Source organism: Magnolia sinica, chromosome 7 (genome assembly GCF_029962835.1).
Source record: "Magnolia sinica isolate HGM2019 chromosome 7, MsV1, whole genome shotgun sequence".
NCBI classification, from domain to species: domain Eukaryota; kingdom Viridiplantae; phylum Streptophyta; class Magnoliopsida; order Magnoliales; family Magnoliaceae; genus Magnolia; species Magnolia sinica.
Window position 1 is genome coordinate 82,655,004 of NC_080579.1, and position 22,348 is coordinate 82,677,351.

The 22,348-nt window shown below is 42.2% G+C and overlaps 1 protein-coding gene across 6 annotated transcripts in view; it reads left to right on the plus strand.

Moving 5' to 3' along the window:
• The window catches only part of LOC131251550 (chromatin structure-remodeling complex protein SYD-like), a 78,606-nt gene extending 56,266 nt beyond the window's left edge, over positions 1–22,340 (plus strand). For 4 of the 6 annotated variants that reach the window (XM_058252307.1, XM_058252306.1, XM_058252308.1 and 1 more), the window contains exons 26-39: positions 1,735–1,832; positions 1,960–2,067; positions 2,598–2,655; positions 2,802–2,993; positions 3,444–6,914; positions 7,358–8,953; positions 9,510–9,770; positions 11,065–11,307; positions 12,168–12,722; positions 13,199–14,908; positions 15,508–15,768; positions 16,932–17,174; positions 18,044–18,586; positions 19,751–22,340. In XM_058252307.1, the coding sequence (XP_058108290.1) occupies positions 1,735–1,832; positions 1,960–2,067; positions 2,598–2,655; positions 2,802–2,993; positions 3,444–6,914; positions 7,358–8,953; positions 9,510–9,770; positions 11,065–11,307; positions 12,168–12,722; positions 13,199–14,908; positions 15,508–15,768; positions 16,932–17,174; positions 18,044–18,586; positions 19,751–22,009 (11,598 nt within the window). In that variant the 3' untranslated portion in view covers positions 22,010–22,340. The remainder of the gene's footprint in view (positions 1–1,734; positions 1,833–1,959; positions 2,068–2,597; positions 2,656–2,801; positions 2,994–3,443; positions 6,915–7,357; positions 8,954–9,509; positions 9,771–11,064; positions 11,308–12,167; positions 12,723–13,198; positions 14,909–15,507; positions 15,769–16,931; positions 17,175–18,043; positions 18,587–19,750) is intronic. The other 2 variants (XM_058252311.1, XM_058252310.1) reach the window with 2 other exon arrangements.
• The last annotated feature ends 8 nt before the right edge of the window (positions 22,341–22,348 follow it).

The following is a 22,348-nucleotide window of genomic DNA, read 5'->3' on the forward strand; positions in this document are numbered from 1 at the left end:
TTAATTTGTAAGTGTAAGCAAGTTAGACCTAATCCTTCCTATACTCAATAATAATTGTATTTTGTCAAAGTTTCTGCTCCAATTAGTTTGAGTAATTGCTTTTATTTACTGCGTTTCAATGCATGGCTCAGTGGTAGACACACTGTGTTTCAACATTGATGTCATGGGTTCGAGTGCCCATGTGGGGGTATGTGTGGGTGGGTGTGTAAAAAAACTGCTTTTATTTATGAATTTATAAAGAAAAGCAATTTTAGTAGTTACTGCAGGATACAGATTGGAGTTTGTCACAATCTCAAGTTTGATTGGGTATCCGTGATTAGATCAATAGTCAGATCTACCCTAACTTTCAGATCAGCATTTCAACATGATGTACAATTTGGATTGGTGATCCTGACTGGATCAACAGTCAAATCTGCTCCAAATTTCAGATTAGTGTTTTACGTGACCTACAAGTTGGATTGGTGATCCATGACCATTGACCCCCATCAACGGTCCCAAATTTCAGATAAACAAGATGAAATACCTTTGCAACATATGGTAGAAATGATGATGAACCAAATGAATGCCATAAAACACAACTTATCAAATCACATAAGTGGTTTAGTCTAATCACATTGCATTAGGGCCCTCTCGTGTTCTCCGTTATACATAGATAAATAAATAAATACAGATACACACACACATGGATGGTCTCCTGTGAGCCAAATCGTAATGAGGCTTATGTGCAAGCAAAGGGGTGGGTGGCTCGGGTGGGCCCCACCGTGATCTGTTTCTGAAATCCACTCTAACCACCAGTTGTGTCACCAATTTTAGGCCTAGGATTAAAAGGGCAGCCCCATTTATGATTCAAGTGGGCCACATGATTGTAAACATTTTACTAGGGGACACTCACCCTCTAAACTATTTCCCTGGGTGTGACCTGCCTGAATCACGGATGGGTTTGATTTTTGGGCCCTAGGCCTAAATTTTTGTGTGGCATTTCTAATGTTTTGAATGGATTTCACAAAATCATCATTGTGGGCCCTGTGAGAAATCAAAGTGTATGTCTCTATTCCAATTGTTTCCTTTGGTGTGGCCCACCTAAATCACAGGTTATCCTTATTTTTTGGCCTTGGGTCTAACGTGGGATGACATATGTAATGGTTGGAGTGGATTTCACGTATGCATCATGATAGACCCTGTAAAAAATCAAGGGTGGGTGTTCCCCTTCGTATGGCCCACCTGAATCATAGATGGGGCTGGTTTTTGAGCCTTGCACCTAAAATTTTGTCATGCACCTGATGGTTGGAGTGGATTTCAAAAACACATCATGGTGGGGCCCACCCAATCCACCCACCCCTTTGCTTACATGTAAGCCTTATTAGGGTTTGGGTTGCAGGAGACCACCACCCTACACACACACACACACACACACACAGAGTGGGAGGGTGGATGGGGGGAACTTGGCTAGTTGATTGTTGGGAAATTCCTACACTCTTTTCTTCTTTATTCAAATCTGTTTTTATTTTCTAATCATTGATTCGGATTTGTCCTGGGGTTTGGGAATGGAGAATCTGATTGGGGGCCAATTGGTCCTCCGATTGCACTAGACTTGGATGTCATACACATCTGCCGATATAAGCAACAACTTGCGAGTCAACCTGTATGAATCCTGTTAGCAGGGTTCAGAAGATGATCTATCTTTTAAGAGGTCTATAGTTTCCTAGTAATTTTACATTACTTTGTTGTAATTAGATTAACACTGTGGAGGAACAAGTTAGAGCTGCAGCGGAGTACAAACTGGGAGTAGCTAATCAGAGCATTACTGCTGGCTTTTTTGACAATAATACCAGGTAAAAGTTTGGACTTGTTTATCTGAGAATTCAGCCACCATGATTAATGAACATCTCTCATTTCCATTCAAGGCATTTTCATTTTGTTCAACTTTTGTTCAAGGATTTAACTGCCTGTCTCTGACAGTGCTGAGGATCGAAGGGAGTATCTGGAGTCCCTCCTTAGGGAGTGTAAGAAAGAAGAAGCTGCTCTAGTTTTAAACGATGATGCTCTCAATGATCTCATAGCCCGCAGGTAAAACCTTAATTAGAATTTTGATTATTTTTGTCTTCAAGATTCTATTTCTTACCATCATTTTTTCCCTGGTAAGGGTACTAGTGGGATTTTGATTTCAAATCCTACTGTTCTCTTGCATAGCAACGTGGCACATATGTAAAGTCAAGGTTCCTCACTAGGTGCAAACCCTGTCACTTGAAATCAGGCCGTTCCAGCATCCTGGTCATCCTGTGGGTCACACATCTATGTTGAATGAGGACACTTGGTCAGTTGTCCCTTTTTGGTCATACATGCTTGCCCTCCCGATGGCCATATCGACCTACTTTTGGGCATGACACATCTATGGGAACTACTGGAGGAGCAGCTCAGATCTTGCACGTGCCATATTTGCACATTTAGAGATAGTAGTATCTGAAATCTGACTCTTTTGAGTATCGTTGATGTTCTCTTTTAAAATTCTATGCTTCTGATTTTCTGCTGGTTATGGCTGTAAGGAATCTCCATCTAGTAAATGGTTGCAACAAATCTAAGCATGCTTCTGTTTGCAGTGAATCAGAGATTGAGATATTTGAATCAGTGGACAAACAAAGGCGTGAAGTAGAGATGGTTTGTGTTTTATGCTATACATGTGGATTTATTCTCTCTCTCTCTCTCTCTCTCTCTCTCTCTCTCTCTCTCTGATCCATTGGAAGCCTCAGATTAAGGGTTTTATGCTATTCTAATGGAGAACTTCTGTAACTATGAAATTCCAGGCAGCATGGCAGGGGCAACAAGAAAGAAGCAAGGATGATCCACTACTTATTCCTCCTCGTCTTATAACAGATGAAGACTTGAATGCATTCTATAAAGCTTTGGAGGCATATGAAGCATCACAGGTCATGGTAAAGCGGAAAACTGCGGAGCTTGATTCCCAACTATATGGAAGGGGTAAACGGGCAAGAGAGGTTAGTTGATATTTTGCTTGAGAGCCTTGCTATTGCTTGTTGGATCTTGTATCCCACTTTCCCACATATGCCAATGAGGCATGCATGTATCAGATCCAGCCCTTTTATAAGGTGGTCTCTTGGTGTGTGTGCCATGACTTGAAAATCAGGTTGGTGCAGCCAACAGATGCCACACATGTATGACATGTGGATAGTCGGAGAACTTATTTGAGCATTGACTTTTATTATCCACATGTTGCACACTTGATGACCTGATGGTCTGATTTTTAGGCCGCAATGTTTACAGAGTTGAGCCTAACAGGTGAACAACCTAGAACATGCATGCATTCCAGATGGGCATCTGGTGAGAGTAGGACTGGATATGCTATTCTTGAGTGGCGTCATGATTTTCCTTGTTCTATGATAGCGATGTGTTATACTATTATTAAAGTATTTCTCTCTTTTGTGTAGGTACGCTCATATGAAGATCAATGGACAGAAGAAGAGTTTGAAAAGCTTTGTCAGGTGGATTCCCCTGAACACCCTGAACCAAAGGAAATACCAGAAGAAGCAGCAAACATTCCATCTGCATCAAATGATGCAGGTGGGTCTAAGTTGGAGAATATTAAGTTGGAGAATGCAGAAGCCCCACTGCAATCATCCAAAGAGCCACTGCCATCCAAAGAGCTGATGCCATCCAAAGAACCACTTCTCCCATGTATTGAGGCACCACCTCCATCTAAAGAGCCACCTCTGCCATCAAAGGAGATGCCAGCACCACCATCCAAGGAGCCGCTGCCTCTGCCATCCAAAGAGCCGCTGCCTCTGCCATCCAAAGAGGCAGCTGCCTCTGAGCAGCTACCACCATCTAAAGGCCCACCACTGCCATCCAAAGAGCCATCATCAACGTACAACGAGTCACCACCTCCAGCAAGACGAGGGCGGGGTAGGCCAAAAAGAGCAACAACGGATGGCTCATCATCTCCAAGGATTCTTCCTATGCCATCTGAAACTGTCAGCCAACTGGAAATGGGACCTCAAAGAGAAATTCTCCCTGGTTCTGTCACTGATTTTTCCCTGCAAATGAAGGGTGGAAACACACAGCATGAGTTAAATGTTGGAACTACTCCCGGTTCGCTAACCTCTCCTGGTCATGCCATACCATCTCAAGTCAAAGCCCAAGGCCGAAAGACTCAAAGTGGATCCGCCAAACCTAGAGGACGGGCAAAGAAACAGATTCCTGTTTCACCCACTATTGCTCCTGAAGTCAGCCCAATTTCAAGGTTGCCAAAGGAAATAAGTTTGGAAACAGATGCATCTCTTGGGTCAGCTTCTGCCCAGGACAGGAAAAGGTTACTTTCAGGAACTTCAAATGCACCTGCTGTTAGTTTTGAGGTTAGCCCTATTTCTGGGCTGCAAAAACCGGCTGATGTGGTTTCCCTTGCTCAAGAGAAACATACAAGTCTAGCACTTGCACCCATAAAAAGGGAAACTGAAATGGCGTTTCCAGTTTCTGTGGTGAAAGCTGCTGCTACTTTTGTAACCAAACCTGAACCAAGCACAGACCATATATCCTTGATGGCATCAAAGGAACATGATAGTGTGAAGACCAGTGCGATGCAAGCTGGATTGGAGCAAAATCTTAGCCAATCTCTGACCGTTGTTCCAGAGAAACATAAGAGTACATTACCTGTTCTGGAGAAAAAAGAAAAAGCAAGGGCATCTCCAGTTTCTAATGTGAAAGCTGCTGCTTTTGGAACCAAATCAACACCAAGCGCAGTTCATACATCCTTGGTGGAATCAAAGAAGCATGATAATGCCAAGACCAGTTTGGCACCAGCAAGACAGGAGCAAAAGGTCAGTAGCCAATCTTCAACTGCTTCTCAAGAGAAACATAAAAGCATATTACCTACATTGGACAGAAGGAAAAATGAAAGGGTTAGTCCAGTTTCTGAGGTGAAAACTGCTGCTTTTGAAACCAAATCAGCATCAATCGTGGAAAGTACATCTTCAGTAGAGTCAAAGAAGCATGTCCGTGCAAAGAATGCTGTGGCGCGAGCTGGGAAGGAGCAGACGGTTGGTCGATCTGCAACTGTTGCTCAGGAGAAAGAAAAGACTACATTTTCTGTTCCGGGGAAGAAGGAAAGTGAAAGGATAGATCAAGCTTCCGAGGGTAGAGCTTCTGCCTTTGAAACCAAACCAGCACTGAGCACGGATCATGCATCCTTGGTAGAATCAAAGAAGCATGATAGTCCGAAGGTCAGTGTGATGCAAACTGGACCAGAGCAAAAGGTCAATAGCCAGTCTCCAACTGTTGCATCTACATTAGCACATGATCTGATGGAGAGGCAAGACCTTCAGATGGTGTCCTCTGAAATGACTTCTGACCAGAAGTGGAAAGTAACTGAAAAATCAGAATCTTCTGTTCCAAGCAGCCAGAAAGCAGCTACTTCTGGTCCCTCTAAAGCAGTCCCTCCAAGCAGTTTCAGGGATACTATGGCTCATAAGGAGCTCCACATGGCCAAAACTGTTGAAGTTGTGGACAATGTGCATCCCAACAGTGCACTTGATATGAGCTCCCAAGCTGTGAAGAATGAAGCATTATCTGTTGCAGCACCTGTACACCAAAAGCAACCACCCATGGAAAAGAATAAGAGAAAGTTATCTGCCAGAGCTAAACCAGGAACTGAGGGGAAAGCTTCACTTTCCACTACTGTGCATGCTACAGTTGAGGCGAAAAATGCATGTATTTCTGAGTCAGCACCACTAACAGGCCTTGCTTACCTGTTGGGGTCGAAGGAGCCTAATAGCAATGATAACACCACAAAGGTCATCACCATGGGAGATGGACAGGGGAATGGTACTAAGCAACCAGTGACTGGTAAGTTGGGGGGGACAAGCCTTGAGATTCAGCCCTCTGTTACAGTATCTATGCTGAAGCCAAACCCTACTCCAAACTTGGAACATCCTGTCCAAATTGCCCGGAAATCAGATGTGTCAACAATGGGAAAGAAGGCTCCCAGTTTAGGGGTCAAGAGTTCTTCCCACATGGAAGCAAATGAAGTCAAATGTGATGAACATGCTAAACTTGGTAGCAAAGTTCAGGTCATCAAAGCACAAGACACTTACTCCAATGATGCTACAAAGGACAAAGACGATGCAGCTGCAGTTGGCTTATCTCAAACCTCCATTGGTGTATCATCCATGGGGCAACCTCAAGTGGATGGTAGAGATGTTGTTTCTTTGACAAAGGCACCATCTTTGGAATCACAGCCATCTGAAACTACAAACGCAGAGACTTTAAGCAATAAGTCTTTTGGAGGGAATAAAGATGGCGCTGTCCATGCTGCCTCTGGAAAGAGTAAAACCTTTTCTGAAGGAGTGCGTCAGTCACCACGGCGCCGAACTCGGGCATCTTCGACAACGGTGTCCTCAAACACCTACCCACCAATTGAGAAACGGGTAACCCGGTCTGCAGGGAGAAGCACTAGAACACTGTCCAAAGTAAATGAATCTCAAGAAGATAGAAGTACTGCATCCAAGGAACCCAATACAGAGTCTAAAGAAGCTTCATTAGTGAGAAGTGTTGGGATAGTAAACCCTGCGACAGTGGTTCCTGTGCCTCTTACATTCCCTACTGTAGTGAAGGAGCAACTTATGGTTAGTGAAGCCAACCCCAACCCCATTTGCAGTGCTGCTGAAAATTCAGGAGAATCAAGGCAAATGAGCCAGGAGAATTTGCTTATGGAGGGCTGCAGGGAGGTTACCTGTTGTGATCCTATTGTTCCACAAGATTGTGATGCTTCCCATGGGGAACCTGTCTCTTCCAAAGGGTCAGAAGCTCTAACAGCAAATGATTGTTGCACAGGTGCTGCTAAGAGCTCAACAGATTCAAGACAGGAAAATTGCAAGGTTGAGGGCGTATCTAATAAGGATTCTAAGGTCGGTAGAAATTCTTACAATCCAATGGACACATCCATGGTCTGGAAAAAAAATAATAATAATGAAAAGAAAGAGAATAAAAAGAAGCATGATATAGTGGTTGTATTGACTGCTGTTGTATTTGAAACAGCCACTATATAAAGTAATACTGGTCTGGTTATCTAGACGAGACTGTTAAATATAGAGGTATTAAGTATAATACCACTGGTTTTCCTTTCTTTTTATTTCAACATATTTATTTCATTAAGTCTATAAACTAAAATAATAATTGAATCAATCATAAACTATCCATATTCATGGTTAATGTTTGGAGCCTTGCAGATTCCACTTTCCTAAAGTTCAATTCCATTTTCTGTTTTTCCGTTGCATACTGTTTGACAATGATAATTGCCTTTTGCCATAATCAGATCATAATGCTGTCTTTTGAACCTTTTACATACCAGGTTGGATCCAGGGAAAAAGAAGCGTCAACAGGAAATGAAGATTCGTCTTCCTCTCTCCCCCCGAGAAAGGAAGACGAGAGGATTGATGGCACATCCAAGAGTGATTTAATGGGGAGTGCAGACTCTGATGTACCATTGGAAATACCACGTGCCAGAGTTGAAACAAAAACAGCAGGAAATGCAGATTCATCTCTCTCTCCCTGCTTGAGAGGAGAAGATGAGAATGTTGATGGCCCATCAGGGCATGATTCTAGGGTGTTCATTAACTCTGGAATTCCCGTGGCCACACCACAGGTGGGAGTGGAAGAAAAAGAGTTATCAAGTGGAGAAGAAAAGTCATCTTTGTCTCCTCTGAAATTGGATGGCGAGAACGTTGATGGTACATCCAAGAAGGATTCCATGACAAGCACGGGCCCTGATGATCCCATGGACATTTGTAGTGTTGGAGCTGAAAAAAAGGAATCAGTTGCAGTAAATGCAGATTTGTCTTTCTCTCCTGACTTGACAGAAGAAGACGAGAAGTTCGACGGTCCATCTGGGAAGGATTCTACAGTTGTCATCAACTCTGATGATCTGGTGGACGTTCCTCAGGTTGGAACAGAAGAAAGAAAAGCATCAACAGGAGACTTGAATCCATCTTCATCTTCCTCTTTGAGAGTGGAAGTTGAGAAGGTTGATTACCCAGCTGAGAAGGGTTCTATGGAGATAGTTAACTCTGATGTTCCAATAGGCACAATGCAAGTTGTAACTGAAGAAAAAGAGGCATTGGCACAGGTTGGAACTGAAGAAAAAGAAGCATTGGCAGCAGATGCAGATCCATCGTTGTTTCCATCTTTGAAAGCAGAAGAGAAGAAGGTCGAATGCCCTTCTGTAAATGATTCTGCTGTGATGATTAACTTTGATGATCCAATGGGCACACCACAGCCACGGGTCGGACCTGAAGTAAAAGAAGCATCTGCAGGAATTGCAGATTCATCTGTGTCTCGCACTTCAAGAGCTGAAGGTCAGAAGGTTGGCTGCCCATCTTGCAAGGATTCTACAGGGATCGTTAACTCTGATGATCCTACGGACAGACAAGGGGTTGGAGCAGAAGAAGAAAAAGAAGCATTAGCTGGAAATGCATATTCATCTCCATCTCCTTCTTTGAAAGCGGAAGGTGAGAAGGTCGATTGCCCATCTGAGAAGGATCAAGTGGGCATTGCTCAGTTTGGAACTGGACAAAAAGGAGCATCAACAGGAAATGCAAATCAATCTTCTTCTTCCACCATAAGGGCAGATGGTTTCAAGGACGATGACTCATCTGTGAAGGATTCTGGTGATTCGATTGACATACCACGCACTGGAGCAGAAGAAAAAGAATCATTGAAAGGAAATGCAGATCTGCTTATGTCCTCAGCCTTGGGAGAGGAAGATGTGACGGTTGATGGCCCATATGAGAAGGAATCTATGGTGAATACCAAGAGCGGCGATCTGATGGACGTTCCTGAATTTAACTCTGATGAAAAAGAACCATCGACAGAAAACGCAGTTTCATTTTTATCTCCATCAACAGAGGAAGTTGCCAAGCTCGATGATTCGCCTCGGAAGGATTCTAAGGTAGGCCAAACGATGGGAAACAATTTAAAATCACACCCAGAACCTCTCGACTCATAGGTGTGCCCAGGTGTGTCCACCTGGTTTATGCAATTGCCCGATTTTTTATGTGTAGAGTACCTTCATTGTAGTGCACCACATCTGATGTGACTGGATTGGATGTGATACACAATGCATGTTGTCACCCAAACAATCTGAAAGTTTCTATCACATATTCACTGCATGTTGTGATCGCCTCTCCGTTGCTCCATGTTGTTCCCTCTGTTATGGCCCACTTGAATTTTTTATTGGGCTGATTTTTGGGCTCTGGGACTAACATGGGAGCACACATCCAATGGCCGTTGGATGATGACACATTACAGTGGGCCCCACAACTCATGTTTGACAGGACATATGCTTGGACATGCGATCATGCACCAACCTTGTGGGCCCCACTTTATTCCATCCTTTCTGCTCTCATTTCCTGTTTTTTAGTTACCAATGGTCATTACTGTTAGATAAAAACAATCCATTGGCATTATGAATTCATAACACAGTCTTTATGAATTCATGACAACAGGTTGGATCTCAAGAAAAGGGAGCTTCAAAAGGAAATGCAGATTCATCTTTGGCTCCCTGCTTGAGAGCGGAAGGTGTGGACATTGATGACACATCCAGTAAGGATTCAGTGGAAAATATGGGCTCTGAGGATCCCATGGACATACATTGGTTCGGAGCTGAAGAAAAAGAAACATTGAAGGGAATTGCAGACCGGTCTGTTTCTCCCTCACAAGAGGAAGATGAGAAGGTTAATGGGGACACATTTGAGAAGGATTCGAAGGTGAGTACAAACCCTGATGATCTGATGGTTCCATGGGTTGTCAGAAGAAGAAAAGGAAGCCTATCTTTGTCTTCCTCATTGAGAGTAGAAGACGAGAAAGTCAACAGCACATCTTAAAAGATTTCTAATAAATTTATGTAAATAATTTAATTAAATGATATTAAGATACCTTGTGGGGGATCGCTCACATACTTTCAAACATATGTTGTTCCCATACGTCTGAGCTTCTATGGGGCCCACCAACATGTTTGTGTGGAATCCAAGCCATTCATCATGTGCGACACCTCATTTTTACCTCACTTCCCATGAAGCAGGCTGATCTAAAACTGAGGACCAAATCATGAGGAACAATGTAAAATTGGGCCTAATACCTCTAGATTCATGGGTTGTGGCATAATGCTTTGTGAAATGTCTGGATATTTTTGGGTGTATCTTCATTGTAGTAGGGCACGTCTGATGACTGGATTGGATGGCACATACACTGCATGTTATGTCCTACACAATCTAAAAGTTTCTATGGTGGCTGCCCCCCTTGCCATTGCTCCCTGTGTTGTGGGCCTGTTTGCCATTGGAGTTATTTATTTATTTTTGGGCTGAGGGCCTAACATAGGAGGATCTGGTGGACGGGTTGGATGCCCACTTGTTTGGGCTGATATTTGGTCCAGGGGGGGTGGTGGTGGTGGTGTGAGTTGATGCCAGTCAAAACTCAGTCAATTCTACACGAGTTGGTGAGATTTTGAGCTGAGTCACTGGGAGTCCTGGGTCTTTCTTGACCCCGACTCTGGACAACTCATTGAGTCGACTCAACATGAGTTATGGCGACTCGAATCGAGTCACTTGGTGAGTCATAATCTGAACATTAATCATTTAAATGGTGAGGGAGGGAGTAGAACCCACAACCTTTGCTGCAGGGAACGATGAACGTAACCAGTTGAACATTAAGTGGTTTGATGACAACATTTGTATTTTTATTACTTAAATATGTTAAATTTCTATCCCATCTGTGATTTTTAAAATTTCTAATTATCAAATATCAAGTCAAATCCGGTCGAGTGTTCAAGTCAACCCATCCCAGTTGAGCATTGAGTCGAGTTGAGTTTTCAGGCTTTCGAACTATGGTTGTATACATGTTGTCATCACACTGCTTTGTGGGCCTCACTTTATCCATACTTTCTATTTTTCGTTTCCTTTTTTTTTTCTTCATTACAAATGGTTATTACTGTTAGATAGCAATTACAACATGGGCCATTTTGAATTCACAATGCCATCTTTTTGAACCTTGGACTTGCAACAGGTTGGATCTGCAGAAAATGAAGCATCCAAAGGAAATGTGGATTTGTCTTTGGCTCCCTGCTTTAAAGCAGAAGATGTGGACATTCATGGCACACCCAAGAAGGATTCAGTGGCAAATGCAGGCTCTGAGGATCCCATGGACATATTCAGAGCTGAGGAAAACAAAGCATCAACAGGAACTGCAGGCCCCAATTTTTCTCCCTCACAAGATGAAGATGAGAAGGTTAGTGGGGAGACATCCAAGGTGAATAATTTGATTGGCATACCATCAGTTGGAGTTGATGAAAAGGAAGCTTCAGCAGGAATTTGGATTCATCTTCGTCTCCCTTGAGAGTAGAAGATGAGACAGTCAACAACACATCTAAGAAGATTTCTAAATGAATTAATATAGATAATTTAATTAAATGATAAGTTATTAAAATACCTTATGGTGATGATCACGTATTCAAACTTGGGTTACCATACATTCAAGATTTTTTGGGCTCAGTGTCATGTTTGTGTGGAATCCAAGCCGTTCATCATGTGCAACTCTGCACATGCCAAAAAGCAGGCAGATCTAAAACTCGGGTTGGCCAGATCACGAGGAACAATGTAAAATCACGCCTAATACCTCTATTTTCACAAGGTGTGGATCACATGGGTTATGAAATGTCCTGAATTTTTAGGTGTTCCTTAATTGTAGTGGGGCATGTCTAATGACTGGATCAAGTGCCATCTAGACTGCACACTGTGTTCCACAAACATCAGAAGTTTCTATGGTGGGTGACCTCTTCCCCATTTTTCCTAGTTGTTTCCTGTGGTGTGGCCCACCTGGGTTTTTCTATTATGCTGATTTTTTGGGCTCTGGGCCTAACATTTGAGGGTGCATCTGATGGATGGGTTGGATGACAAGAACATCACAGTGAGCCCCAGACAACTCGAACGAATAGGAATACATTCAAATGCATGTGATTATCCCCTGCCTTGTGGGCTCCACTTTATTCCATCCTTTCTATTTTGTTTCCTGTTTTTCAGTAATAAATGGTCATTACTGTTCGATAGCAATAAGGCTACTGGCCATTAAGAATTCATAGTGCCATCCTTTTGAACCTTGGACTGCAACAGGTTGGATCTGAAGAAAAGGAAGCATCTAAAGGGATTGCAGATTTGTCTTTGATTCCCTGCTTGAAAGCAGATGTGGACGTTGATGGCACATCCAAGAAGGATTCAGTGGAAAATACAGGTTCGGAGGATCCCATGGACATGCAATTGTTTGGAGTTGAGGATAAAGAAGCATCGATGGGAACTGCAGAGCCATCTTCATCTCCCCTGCAGGGGGAAGATGAGGAGGTTAATGGCGTCATATCTGAGAATGATTCTAAGGTGATTACCAATCCTGATGATCTGATGGGCATACCACAGGGTGGGGTCAAAGAAAAGGAAGCTCCAGAAAGAATTCTGGATTCGTCTTCTACTCCATCTTTGAGAGTAGAAGACGAGAGAGCGAAAAATGCATCCAAGAAGGATTCTGAGGTGTGTACAGCTTCTGATGATCCAATGGACATTCCTTTCATTCGTGATGAAGCAAAAGAGACATTGGCAGGAAATTCAAACCCATCTTCATCTCATGCAAGAGTGGAAAATTGCAAGGGTGAGGGTGTATCTGATAAGGATTCTAAGGTTAGTAGAAACTCTTGTGATACAATGGACACACCCATGGTCTGGAAAAAAGAAAAAAGAAAAAAGAAAAAAAACGAAAGAGAATTAAAATAAAATAAAAAATAAAAAAAATGTTGTAGTGGTTATAATGACAGCTTTTGGAACTGAAACAGCCACTATATCATGTAATACTGGTCTGGTTATCTAGATGAGAATGTTAAATAGAGAGGAGGCAAGTATAATTCTACTGTTTTTCTTTTTTTGCTTTTCATTTTTTTGAACATAGTTATTTCATTAAGTCTATAAACTAAAAGAATAATTGAATCTAATTATAAACTATCCATATTCAAGGTTAATGTTTTGGGCCCTTGCGGATCCTGCTTTCCTAAATTTAGTTTCCATTTTCTGTTTTTCCATTGCATACTGTTTCACAATGATAATTGCTGTTGGCCATAATCATATCATAATGCTGTCTTTTGAACCTTTTCACATACCAGGTTGGATCCAGGGAAAAAGAAGTGTCAACAGGAAATGAAGATTTGTCTTCCTCTCTCCCCCCGAGAAAGGAAGACGAGAGGATTGATGGAACATCCAAGAGCGATTTAATAGGGAGTACAAACTCTGAAGTACCATTAGAAATACCACATGCCAGAGTTGAAACAAAAGCAGCAGGAAATGCAGATTCATTTCTCTCTCCCTGTTTGAGAGTAGAAGATGAGAAGGTTCATGCCCCTTATGGGCATGATTCTAAGGTGTTCATTAGCTCTGGAATTCCTGTAGCCACACCGCAGGTTAGAGTGGAAGAAAAAGAAGCATCAAGTGGAGATGAAAAGTCATCTTCGTCTCCTTTGAAATCGGAAGGCGAGAACGTCGATGGTATATCCAAGAAGGATTCCATGACAAGCACAGTCTCTGATGATCCCATGGACATTTGTAGCGTTGGAGCTGAAAAAAAGGAATCATTTGCAGGAAATGCAAATTTGTCTTTTTCTCCTGACTTGATAGAAGAAGACGAGAAGTGTGATGACCCATCTGGGAAGGATTCTACTGTTGTCATCAACTCTGATGATCTGGTGGATATTCCTCAGGCTGGAACAGAAGAAAGTAAAGCATCAACAGGAGACTTGGATCCATCTTCATCTTCCTCTTTGAGAGTGGAAGATGAGAAGGCTGATTGCCCAGCTGAGAATGATTCTATGGAGATGGTTAACTCTGATGTTCCAATAGGCACACCGCAGGTTGGAACTGAAGACAAAGAGGCATCGTCAGGAAATGTAGATTCATTTTCATCTCCCACACCGAGAGTGGAAGATGAAAAAATTGGTGACCCATCTGGGAGGGATTCTACAGTGATCATTAACTCAGATGATCCAATGGACACACCACAGGTTGGACTCGAAGATAAAGAAGCATCGGCAGCAGATGCAGATCCATCATTGTTTCTGTCTTTGAAAGTGGTAGAGAAGAAGGTCGACTGCCTATATGTAAATGATTCTGCAGTGATAATTAACTTTGATGATCCAATGGACACACCACAGCCACGGGTTGGACTGGAAGTAAAAGAAGCATCTGCAGGAATTGCAGATTCATCTCTGTCTCCCACTTCAAGAGCTGAAGGTGAGATGGTTGGCAGCCCATCTTGCAATTATTCTACAGTGATCGTTAGCTCCGATGATCCAGCGGACAGACAAGGTTTTGGAGCAGAAGCAAAGGAAGTGTTAGCAGGAAATGCATATTCATCTCCATCTCCCTCTTTGAAAGCGGAAGGGGAGAAGGTCGATGGTTCATCGGAGAAGGATCAAGTGCACATTCCTCAATTTGGAACCGGACGAAAAGAAGCATCAACTGGTAATGCTAATCAATCTTCTTCTTCCACCGTAAGGGCAGATGGTTTCGAGGACAATGGCCCATCTGTGAAGGATTCTGGTGATTCGATTGTCATACCTCGCACTGGAGCAGAAGAAAAAGAATCATTGAAAGGAAATGCTAATCTACTTTCGTCCTCGGCCTCTAGAGCAGAAGATGAGAAGGTTGATGGCCCATCCGAGAAGAAATCTACTGGGGGTATCAAGAGCGATGATCTGATGGATGTTCCTGCCTTTGTCTCTGACGAAAAAGAACCATCGACAGAAAATGCAGTTTCATCTTCATCCCCATCTACAGAAGAAGTTGCCATGGTCGATGACTCTCCTCCGATGGATTCCAAGGTAGGCCAAACTATGGGGAACAATGTAAAACCACAGCCAAAACCTCGTGACTCACATGGTGTGCCCGCCTGGTTTATGCAATTGCCTGGTTTTTTTGGTGTACAGTACCTTCATTGTAGTGGGGCATGTCTGATGTGATTCGATTGGATGGGATCTACTCTGCATGTTGTCCCCCAAAAAATCTGAAAGTTTCTTTCGCATATTTGACTGCACATACAGTTCATGTTGTGTTCCCCTCTCTGTTGCTCCCTGTTGTTCCCTGTGGTATGGTTCACTTGAGTTTTTTTTTTTTTTTTTGGGTTGATTTTTGGGCTCTGGGACTGAATGTAAGCGCACATCCAATGGGCGGTTGCATGACGAGGACACATTACAGTGGGCCCCACATAAATGTATGACAAGACATACGGTTGGATTTGTGATCATGTGACAACCTGGTGGACCCCACTTTATGTCATCCTTTTTGTTCTCATTTCTTGTTTTTTTTTTTTTTTTTTTCTTTTTTCTTTTTTCCAGTTAGAAATGGTTAGTACTGTTATATAGCACAGCAGCATTTGACATTATGAATTCATAACATCATCTTTATGAATTCATGACAACAGGTTGGATCTCAAGAAATGGTAGCATCAAAAGGAAATGCAGGTTCGTTTTTGGCTCCCTGCTTGAAAGCAGGTGTTGTGGACATTGATGGCACATCGAATAAGGAGTCAGAGGAAACTATGGGTTCCAAGGATCCCATGGACATACATTGGTCCGGAGCTGAAGAAAAAGAAACATTGAAGGGAATTGCAGACCCATCTTTTTCTACCTCGCAAGAGGAAGATGAGAAGGTTAATGGTGACACATTTGAGAAGGATTCTAAGGTGAGCTCAAACCCTGATGATCTGATGGGCATACCATGGGTTGGAGTAGAATAAAAGGAAGATTCAGCAGGAATTATGGATTCGTCTTTGCCTTCCTCATTGAGAGTAGAAGACGAGAAAGTCAAAAACACATCTTAGAAGATTTCTAATAAATTATATAAATAATTTAATTAAATGACAAGTTATTAAGATTCCTTGTGGTGGATTGCTCCAATACATTCAAACATATGTTGTTCCCATACATTCAAGCTTCTATGGGTGCCACTAAGATGTTTGTGTGGAATCCAAACCATTCATCATGTGCGGCATCTCATTTTTACCTCACATCTTTGAAACAGGCTGATCTGAAACTCAGGAGGGCCAAATCATGAGGAACAATGTAAAATCACACCTAATACCTGTAGATTCACGGGGTGTGGCCTACATGGGTTATGAAATGTCCGGATTTTTTGGGCGTATCTTCATTGTAGTAGGGCATGTCTGATGACTGGATCGGATGGCACATATGCTGCATGTTATGTCGTACACAATCTGAAAGTATGTAAGTTTCTATTGTGGGTGCCCCCCTTGCCATTGCTCCCTGTTGTTCCGTGTTGTGGGTCTGTGGGCCACTGGAGTTTTTGATTTTTGGGCTCTGGTATACTGTTTGTATGTCCACTGAGTTTCTGTTTAGGCTTATTTTCGGTCTTTAGGCCTAACAGGGGGGGGGGGGGCGCGGGGCGGTTGAACCCATGACCTGTGCTGCTGGGAAAGATGAATGTAAACAGTTCAACATTAAGTAGTTTGATGATAACATTTGTATTTTTATTACTCTGCTAATTATCTATCCTATCTGTAATTTTTTAAATTTCTAATTATTAAATATCAAGTCGAGTCCGGTCGATTGTTCGAGTCAAACCTGACCTGGCTGAACATCGAGTTAAGTTTTCAGGCTTTCGATCTGTGGTTTGTATACATGTGGTCATCACACTGCCTTGTGGGCCTCACTTTATTCCATTCTTTCTATTTTCATTTCCTGTTTCCTGTTTCCTGTTTTCTTTTTCTTTTTTCATTTTTATTTTTGGTTACCATTTACCAATGATCATTACTGTTAGATAGCAATGACAACATGTGCCATTTTGAATTCATAATGCCATCTTTTTTGAACCTTGGACTTGCAACAGGTTGGATCTAAAGAAAAGGAAGCATCCAAAGGAAATGTGGATTTGTCTTTGGCTCCCTGCTTTAAAGCAGAAGACATGGACATTCATGGCACACCCAAGAAGGATTCAGTGGCAAATACAAGCTCTGAGGATCCCATGGACATATTCGGAGCTGAGGAAAAAGAAGCATCCACAGAAACTGCCGGCAACAATTTTTCTCCCTCACAAGATGAAGATGAGAACGTTAATGGGGACACATCTAAGGTCAGTAATTTGATTGGCATACCATCAGTTGGGGTTGAAGAAAAGGAGGCTTCAGCAGGAATTTGGATTCATCTTTGTATCCCTTGAGAGTAGAAGATGAGACAGTCAACAACACATCTAACAAGATTTCTAAATGAATTAATATAGATAATTTAATTAAATGATGAGTTATTAAAATACCTTGTGGCGATGATCACGTATTCAAACTTGGGTTCCCATACATTCAAGCTTTTGCGGGTTCAGTGTGATGATTGTGTGGAATCCAAGCTGTTCAATCTGTGCAACTCTGCACATGCCAAGAAGGTGGCAGATCTAAAACTCAGGTGGGCTGGACCATGAGGAACAATGTAAAATCACGCCTAATACCTGTAGATTCACACGGTGTGGCTCACGTGGGTTATAAAATGGCCTGATTTTTTAGGTGTTCCTTCATTGTAGTGGGGCATGTCTGATGACTGGGTCAGATGCCATAAACACTGCATGATGTGTTCCACACACATCTGAAGTTTCTATGGTGGGTGACCTCTCCATTTCTCACAGTTGTTCCCTGTGGTGTGGCCCACCTGAGTTTTTTATTAGGCTTTTTTTTTTTTTTTTTTTGACTCTGGGCCTAATATCTGAGGGTGTATCTGATGGATGGGTTGGATGACAAGGACATCACAGTGGGCCCCACACAACTTAAACATAAGGGAACACATATTTGAACGCATGTGATCATCCCCTGCCTTGTGGGCCCCACTTATATTCCATCCTTTCTATTTTGTTTCCTATTTTTCAGTAACAAATGGTCATTACTATTAGATGGCAATAAGGCTATTGGCCATTATGAGTTCATAATGCCTTCTTTTTGAACCTTGGACTTGCAACAGGTTGGATCTGAAGAAAAGGAAGCATCTAAAGGGATTGCAGGTTTGTCTTTGGCTCCCTGCTTGAAAGCAGAAGATGTGGACGTTGATGGTACATCCAACAAAGATTCAGTGGCAAATACAGGCACTGAGGAGCCCATGGACATACAATTGTTTACAGCTGAAGATAAAGAAGAATTGATGGGAATTGGAGAGCCATCTTCATCTCCCCTGCAGGAGGAAGATGAGGATGTTAATGGTGGCATTTCTGAGACGAATTCTAAGGTGATTTCCAACCCTGATGATCTGATGGGCATACCAAGGGGTGGGGTCGAAAAAAAGGAAGCTCCAGAAGGAATTCTGGATTCATCTTCTACTCCCTATTTGAGAGTAGAAGACGAGAGAGCGAACAACGCATCCAAGAAGGATTCTGAGGTGTGTACAATGGACATTCCTTTGGTTGGTGATGAAACAAAAGAGAGATTGGCAGGAAATTCAAACCCATCTTCATCTCATGCAAAAGAGGAAGATTGCAAGGTTGGGGGCATATCTGATGAGGATTCTAAGGTTAGTAGAAACTCTTATGATCCAATTGACACACTCATGGTCTGAAAGAGAGAGAGAGAGAGAGAGAGAGAGAGAGAGAGAGAGAAGAAGGGTGTTATAGTGGTTGTAATCAATGTTTTAAATATTGTTATCGCGTAATGTATCGCCGTTGTTAGGAAACATGGGAACATTGAGAAATTGGTGGAATTTTTCAATAAAACTTTAGGGATTGTTGAAAAAGATGTCAATACACACTTAGAAATCTGAACATTACAAAAAAAATAAAAATAAAATCCACATTAGGGGTTTCCTTTACATGGGGTCCTAAATAATATATGTGTTGTACAACTTAACTAATGCAAATATATTCAAAGTCTATTCATATAATTTATAAACATAAGAAGATGTATATGGAAACACAAGCAATACATTCAAAAGAAAATGAAGAATCATTAGATCAAGTTACAAACATGTTTGATTTTGTGTTTGGATACAGATTGCAACTGATTTGTGAGAAATTGAGAAATTTTGATTTTTCCCAATTTTCTGCAACTTAGCCTATCTCCCTAAATCTCGAAATCAAAGCTCCAAATCTATGATTTTTCATGGAAAACATGAATCATAGATTTGTAACCATTTGACACTGATTTAATGTGATTTACATCAAAAAAATGGATAGGAAATCGAAAATTTTCACCAAATCGAATAGGTGGGATATATCGGCGCTACCTATGCATTTCGTATTGCACAGGTGGGATACAAGATATATCGTGGGATATATCAGCCGATATTGTCGATATTTAAAACACTGGTTGTAATGACAGTTGTTGGAACTGAAACAGCCACTGCATCATGTAATACTGGTCTGGTTATCTAGACAAGACTGTTAAATATAGTTGTGGCAAGTATAATGCCACTGTTTTCTTTTCTTTTTATTTTTTCTTTCTATTTTTATGAACATATTTAGTTCATTAAGTCCATAAACTAAAATAATGATTGAATCAATTGTAAACAAGCCATATTCAAGCTTCATGTTTCTGAGCCTTGCGGGTCCTGCATTCCTAAATTTCATTTCCATTTTCTGTTTTTCCGTTGCATATTATTTGACAACACTTATTGACAACAATAATTGCCTTTGGCCATAATCAGATCATAATGCTGTCTTTTGAACCTTTTACATACCAGGTTGGATCCAGGGAAAAAGAAGTGTCAACTGGAAATGCAGATTCGTCTTCATCTCTTCCCCCGAGAATGGAAGATGAGAAGATTGATGGCACTCCCAGGAGTGATTTAATGGGGAGTACAGACTCTGATGTACCATTGGAAATACCATGTGCCAGAGTTGAAACAAAAGCAGCAGGAAATGCCGATTCATCTCTCTCTTCCTGCTTGAGAGGAGTAGATGAGAAGGTTGATGGCCCATCTGGGCATGATTCTAAGGTGTTCATTAACTCTGGAATTCCTGTGGCCACACCACAGGTGGGAGTGGAAGAAAAAGAGTTATCAAGTGGAGACGAAAAGTCATCTTCATCTCCTCTGAAATCGGATGGCGAGAACGTTGATGGTACATCCAAGGAGGATTCTATGACAAGCACCGGCCCTGATGATCCCATGGACATTTGTAGTGTTGGAGCTGAAAAAAAGGAATCATTTGCAGTAAATGCAGATTTGTCTTTTTCTCCTGACTTGACAGCAGAAGACCAGAAGTTCGACGGTCCATCTGGGAAGGATTCTACAGTTGTCATCAACTCTGATGATCTGGTGGACGTTCCTCAGGTTGGAACAGAAGAAAGAAAGGCATCAAAAGGAGACTTGAATCCATCTTCATCTTCCTCTTTGAGAGTGGAAGTTGAGAAGGTTGATTGTTCTATGGAGATAGTTAACTCTGATGTTCCAATAGGCACACTGCATGTTGGAACTGAAGAAAAAGAGGCAACAACCGGAAATGCAGTTTCTATTTCATCTCCCACACCAGGGGGAGTGGAAGATGAGAAAATTGGTGACCCATCTGGGAGTGATTTTACAGCGATCATTGACTCTGACATTCCAATGGACATACCACAGGTTGGAACTGAAGAGAAAGAAGCATTGGTAGCTGATGCAGATCCATCCTTGTTTCCGTCTTTGAAAGTGGAAGACAAGAACGTCGACTGCACATCTGTAAATGATTCTGCTGTGATCATTAACTTTGATGATCCAATGGACACACCACAAGTTGGAACTGAAGAAAAAGAAGCCTTGGCCACAGATGTAGATCCATCATTGTTTCTGTCTTTGAAAGTGGAAGAGAAGGTTGACTGTCCATCTGTATATGATTCTTCTGTGATTATTAACTTTGATGATCCAATGGGCTCACCACAGCCACGGGTTGGACCTGAAGTAAATGAAGCATCTGCAGGAATTTCAGATTCATCTGTGTCTCCCACTTCAAGGGCTGAAGGTGAGAAGGTTGGCAGCCCATCTTGCAAGGATTCTACAGTGATCGTCAACTCTGATCCAACAGACAGACAAGAGGTTGGAGCCGAAGAAGAAAAAGAATCGTTAGCAGGAAATGCATATTCATCTCCGTCTCCCTCTTTGAAAGTAGAAGGCGAGAACGTCGATGGCCCATCTGATAAAGATCAAGTGGACATTCCTCAGTTTGGAACTGGACGAAAAGAAGCATCAACTGGTAATGTTAATCAATCATCTTCTTCCACCATAAGGGCAGATGGTTTTGAGGACAATGGCCCATCTGTGAAGGATTCTGGTGATTCGATTGACATACCACACACTGGAGCAGAAGAAAAAGAATCATCGAAAGGAAATGCAGATCTGCTTTCATCCTCAGCCTCGAGACAGGAAGATGAGAAGGTTGATGGCCCATCTGAGAAGGAATCTACAGTGAGTACCAAAGGCAATGATCTGATGGACGTTCCTGCATTTGGTTCTGATGAAAAAGAACCATCGACAGAAAATGCAATTTTATCATCTCCATCAACGGAGGAAGTTGCCAAGGTCGATGACTTGCCTCTGACGGGTTCTATGGTGATGACGGACGCTGATCTGATGACCATTTCTCAGGTTCACTCTGAAGATAAAGCACCGCTGGTGGGAAATGCGGCTTCATCTTCTCCCTCAAGAGAGGAAGATGCAAAGGTCAATGGTGCATCTGAGAAGGATTCTACCGATGGTAAGAACCCTGCTGATCTGATGGATATTTCTCAGGCTGCTGCTTTTGAAAATGAAGCGGCGGCATCAAGTGTGGATCCACAATCATCATTGAGAGAGGATGAGAAAGTGGATGGTGCTTCTAGGAAGGTTCCTTTGGTTATCAACTCCAATAATCCATCAGACATTTCTGGGGCTGCTGCCCAAGGAAAGGAAACTTCTGCATATCATGCTGTTCCAACTTCATCTCCCTCCAGAGAAGATGCTGAGAAGGATGGCAAAGATGGTAATTAGACAAGCTGGGGTACACTGTAGGTATTGGATAACATGTTGAAATTTGCCCCCTCTGATTTGGGGGAGTAGGAAATCTAAAGATTACTGTACAGGCAAGAGAGAAGGTGGTCGCTGTGATTGCAGGCTACTGTAGGATATCCATAACGTAGGGCCTGATGTAACTGTATTGTGCGGTCAAGTATGATGGCTGGCTGCTGTAGAATATCCATTAGTCAGGGCATGATATGTTACTGTAGTGTAGAAGAGCACTTCTCCTGTTTACTGTATATGTTCAAAAGGAGCTTTTCGCCTTGGCGAGCACTCAATAAAATTCACTTAGGCATTTGCTCTCTCTCTCTC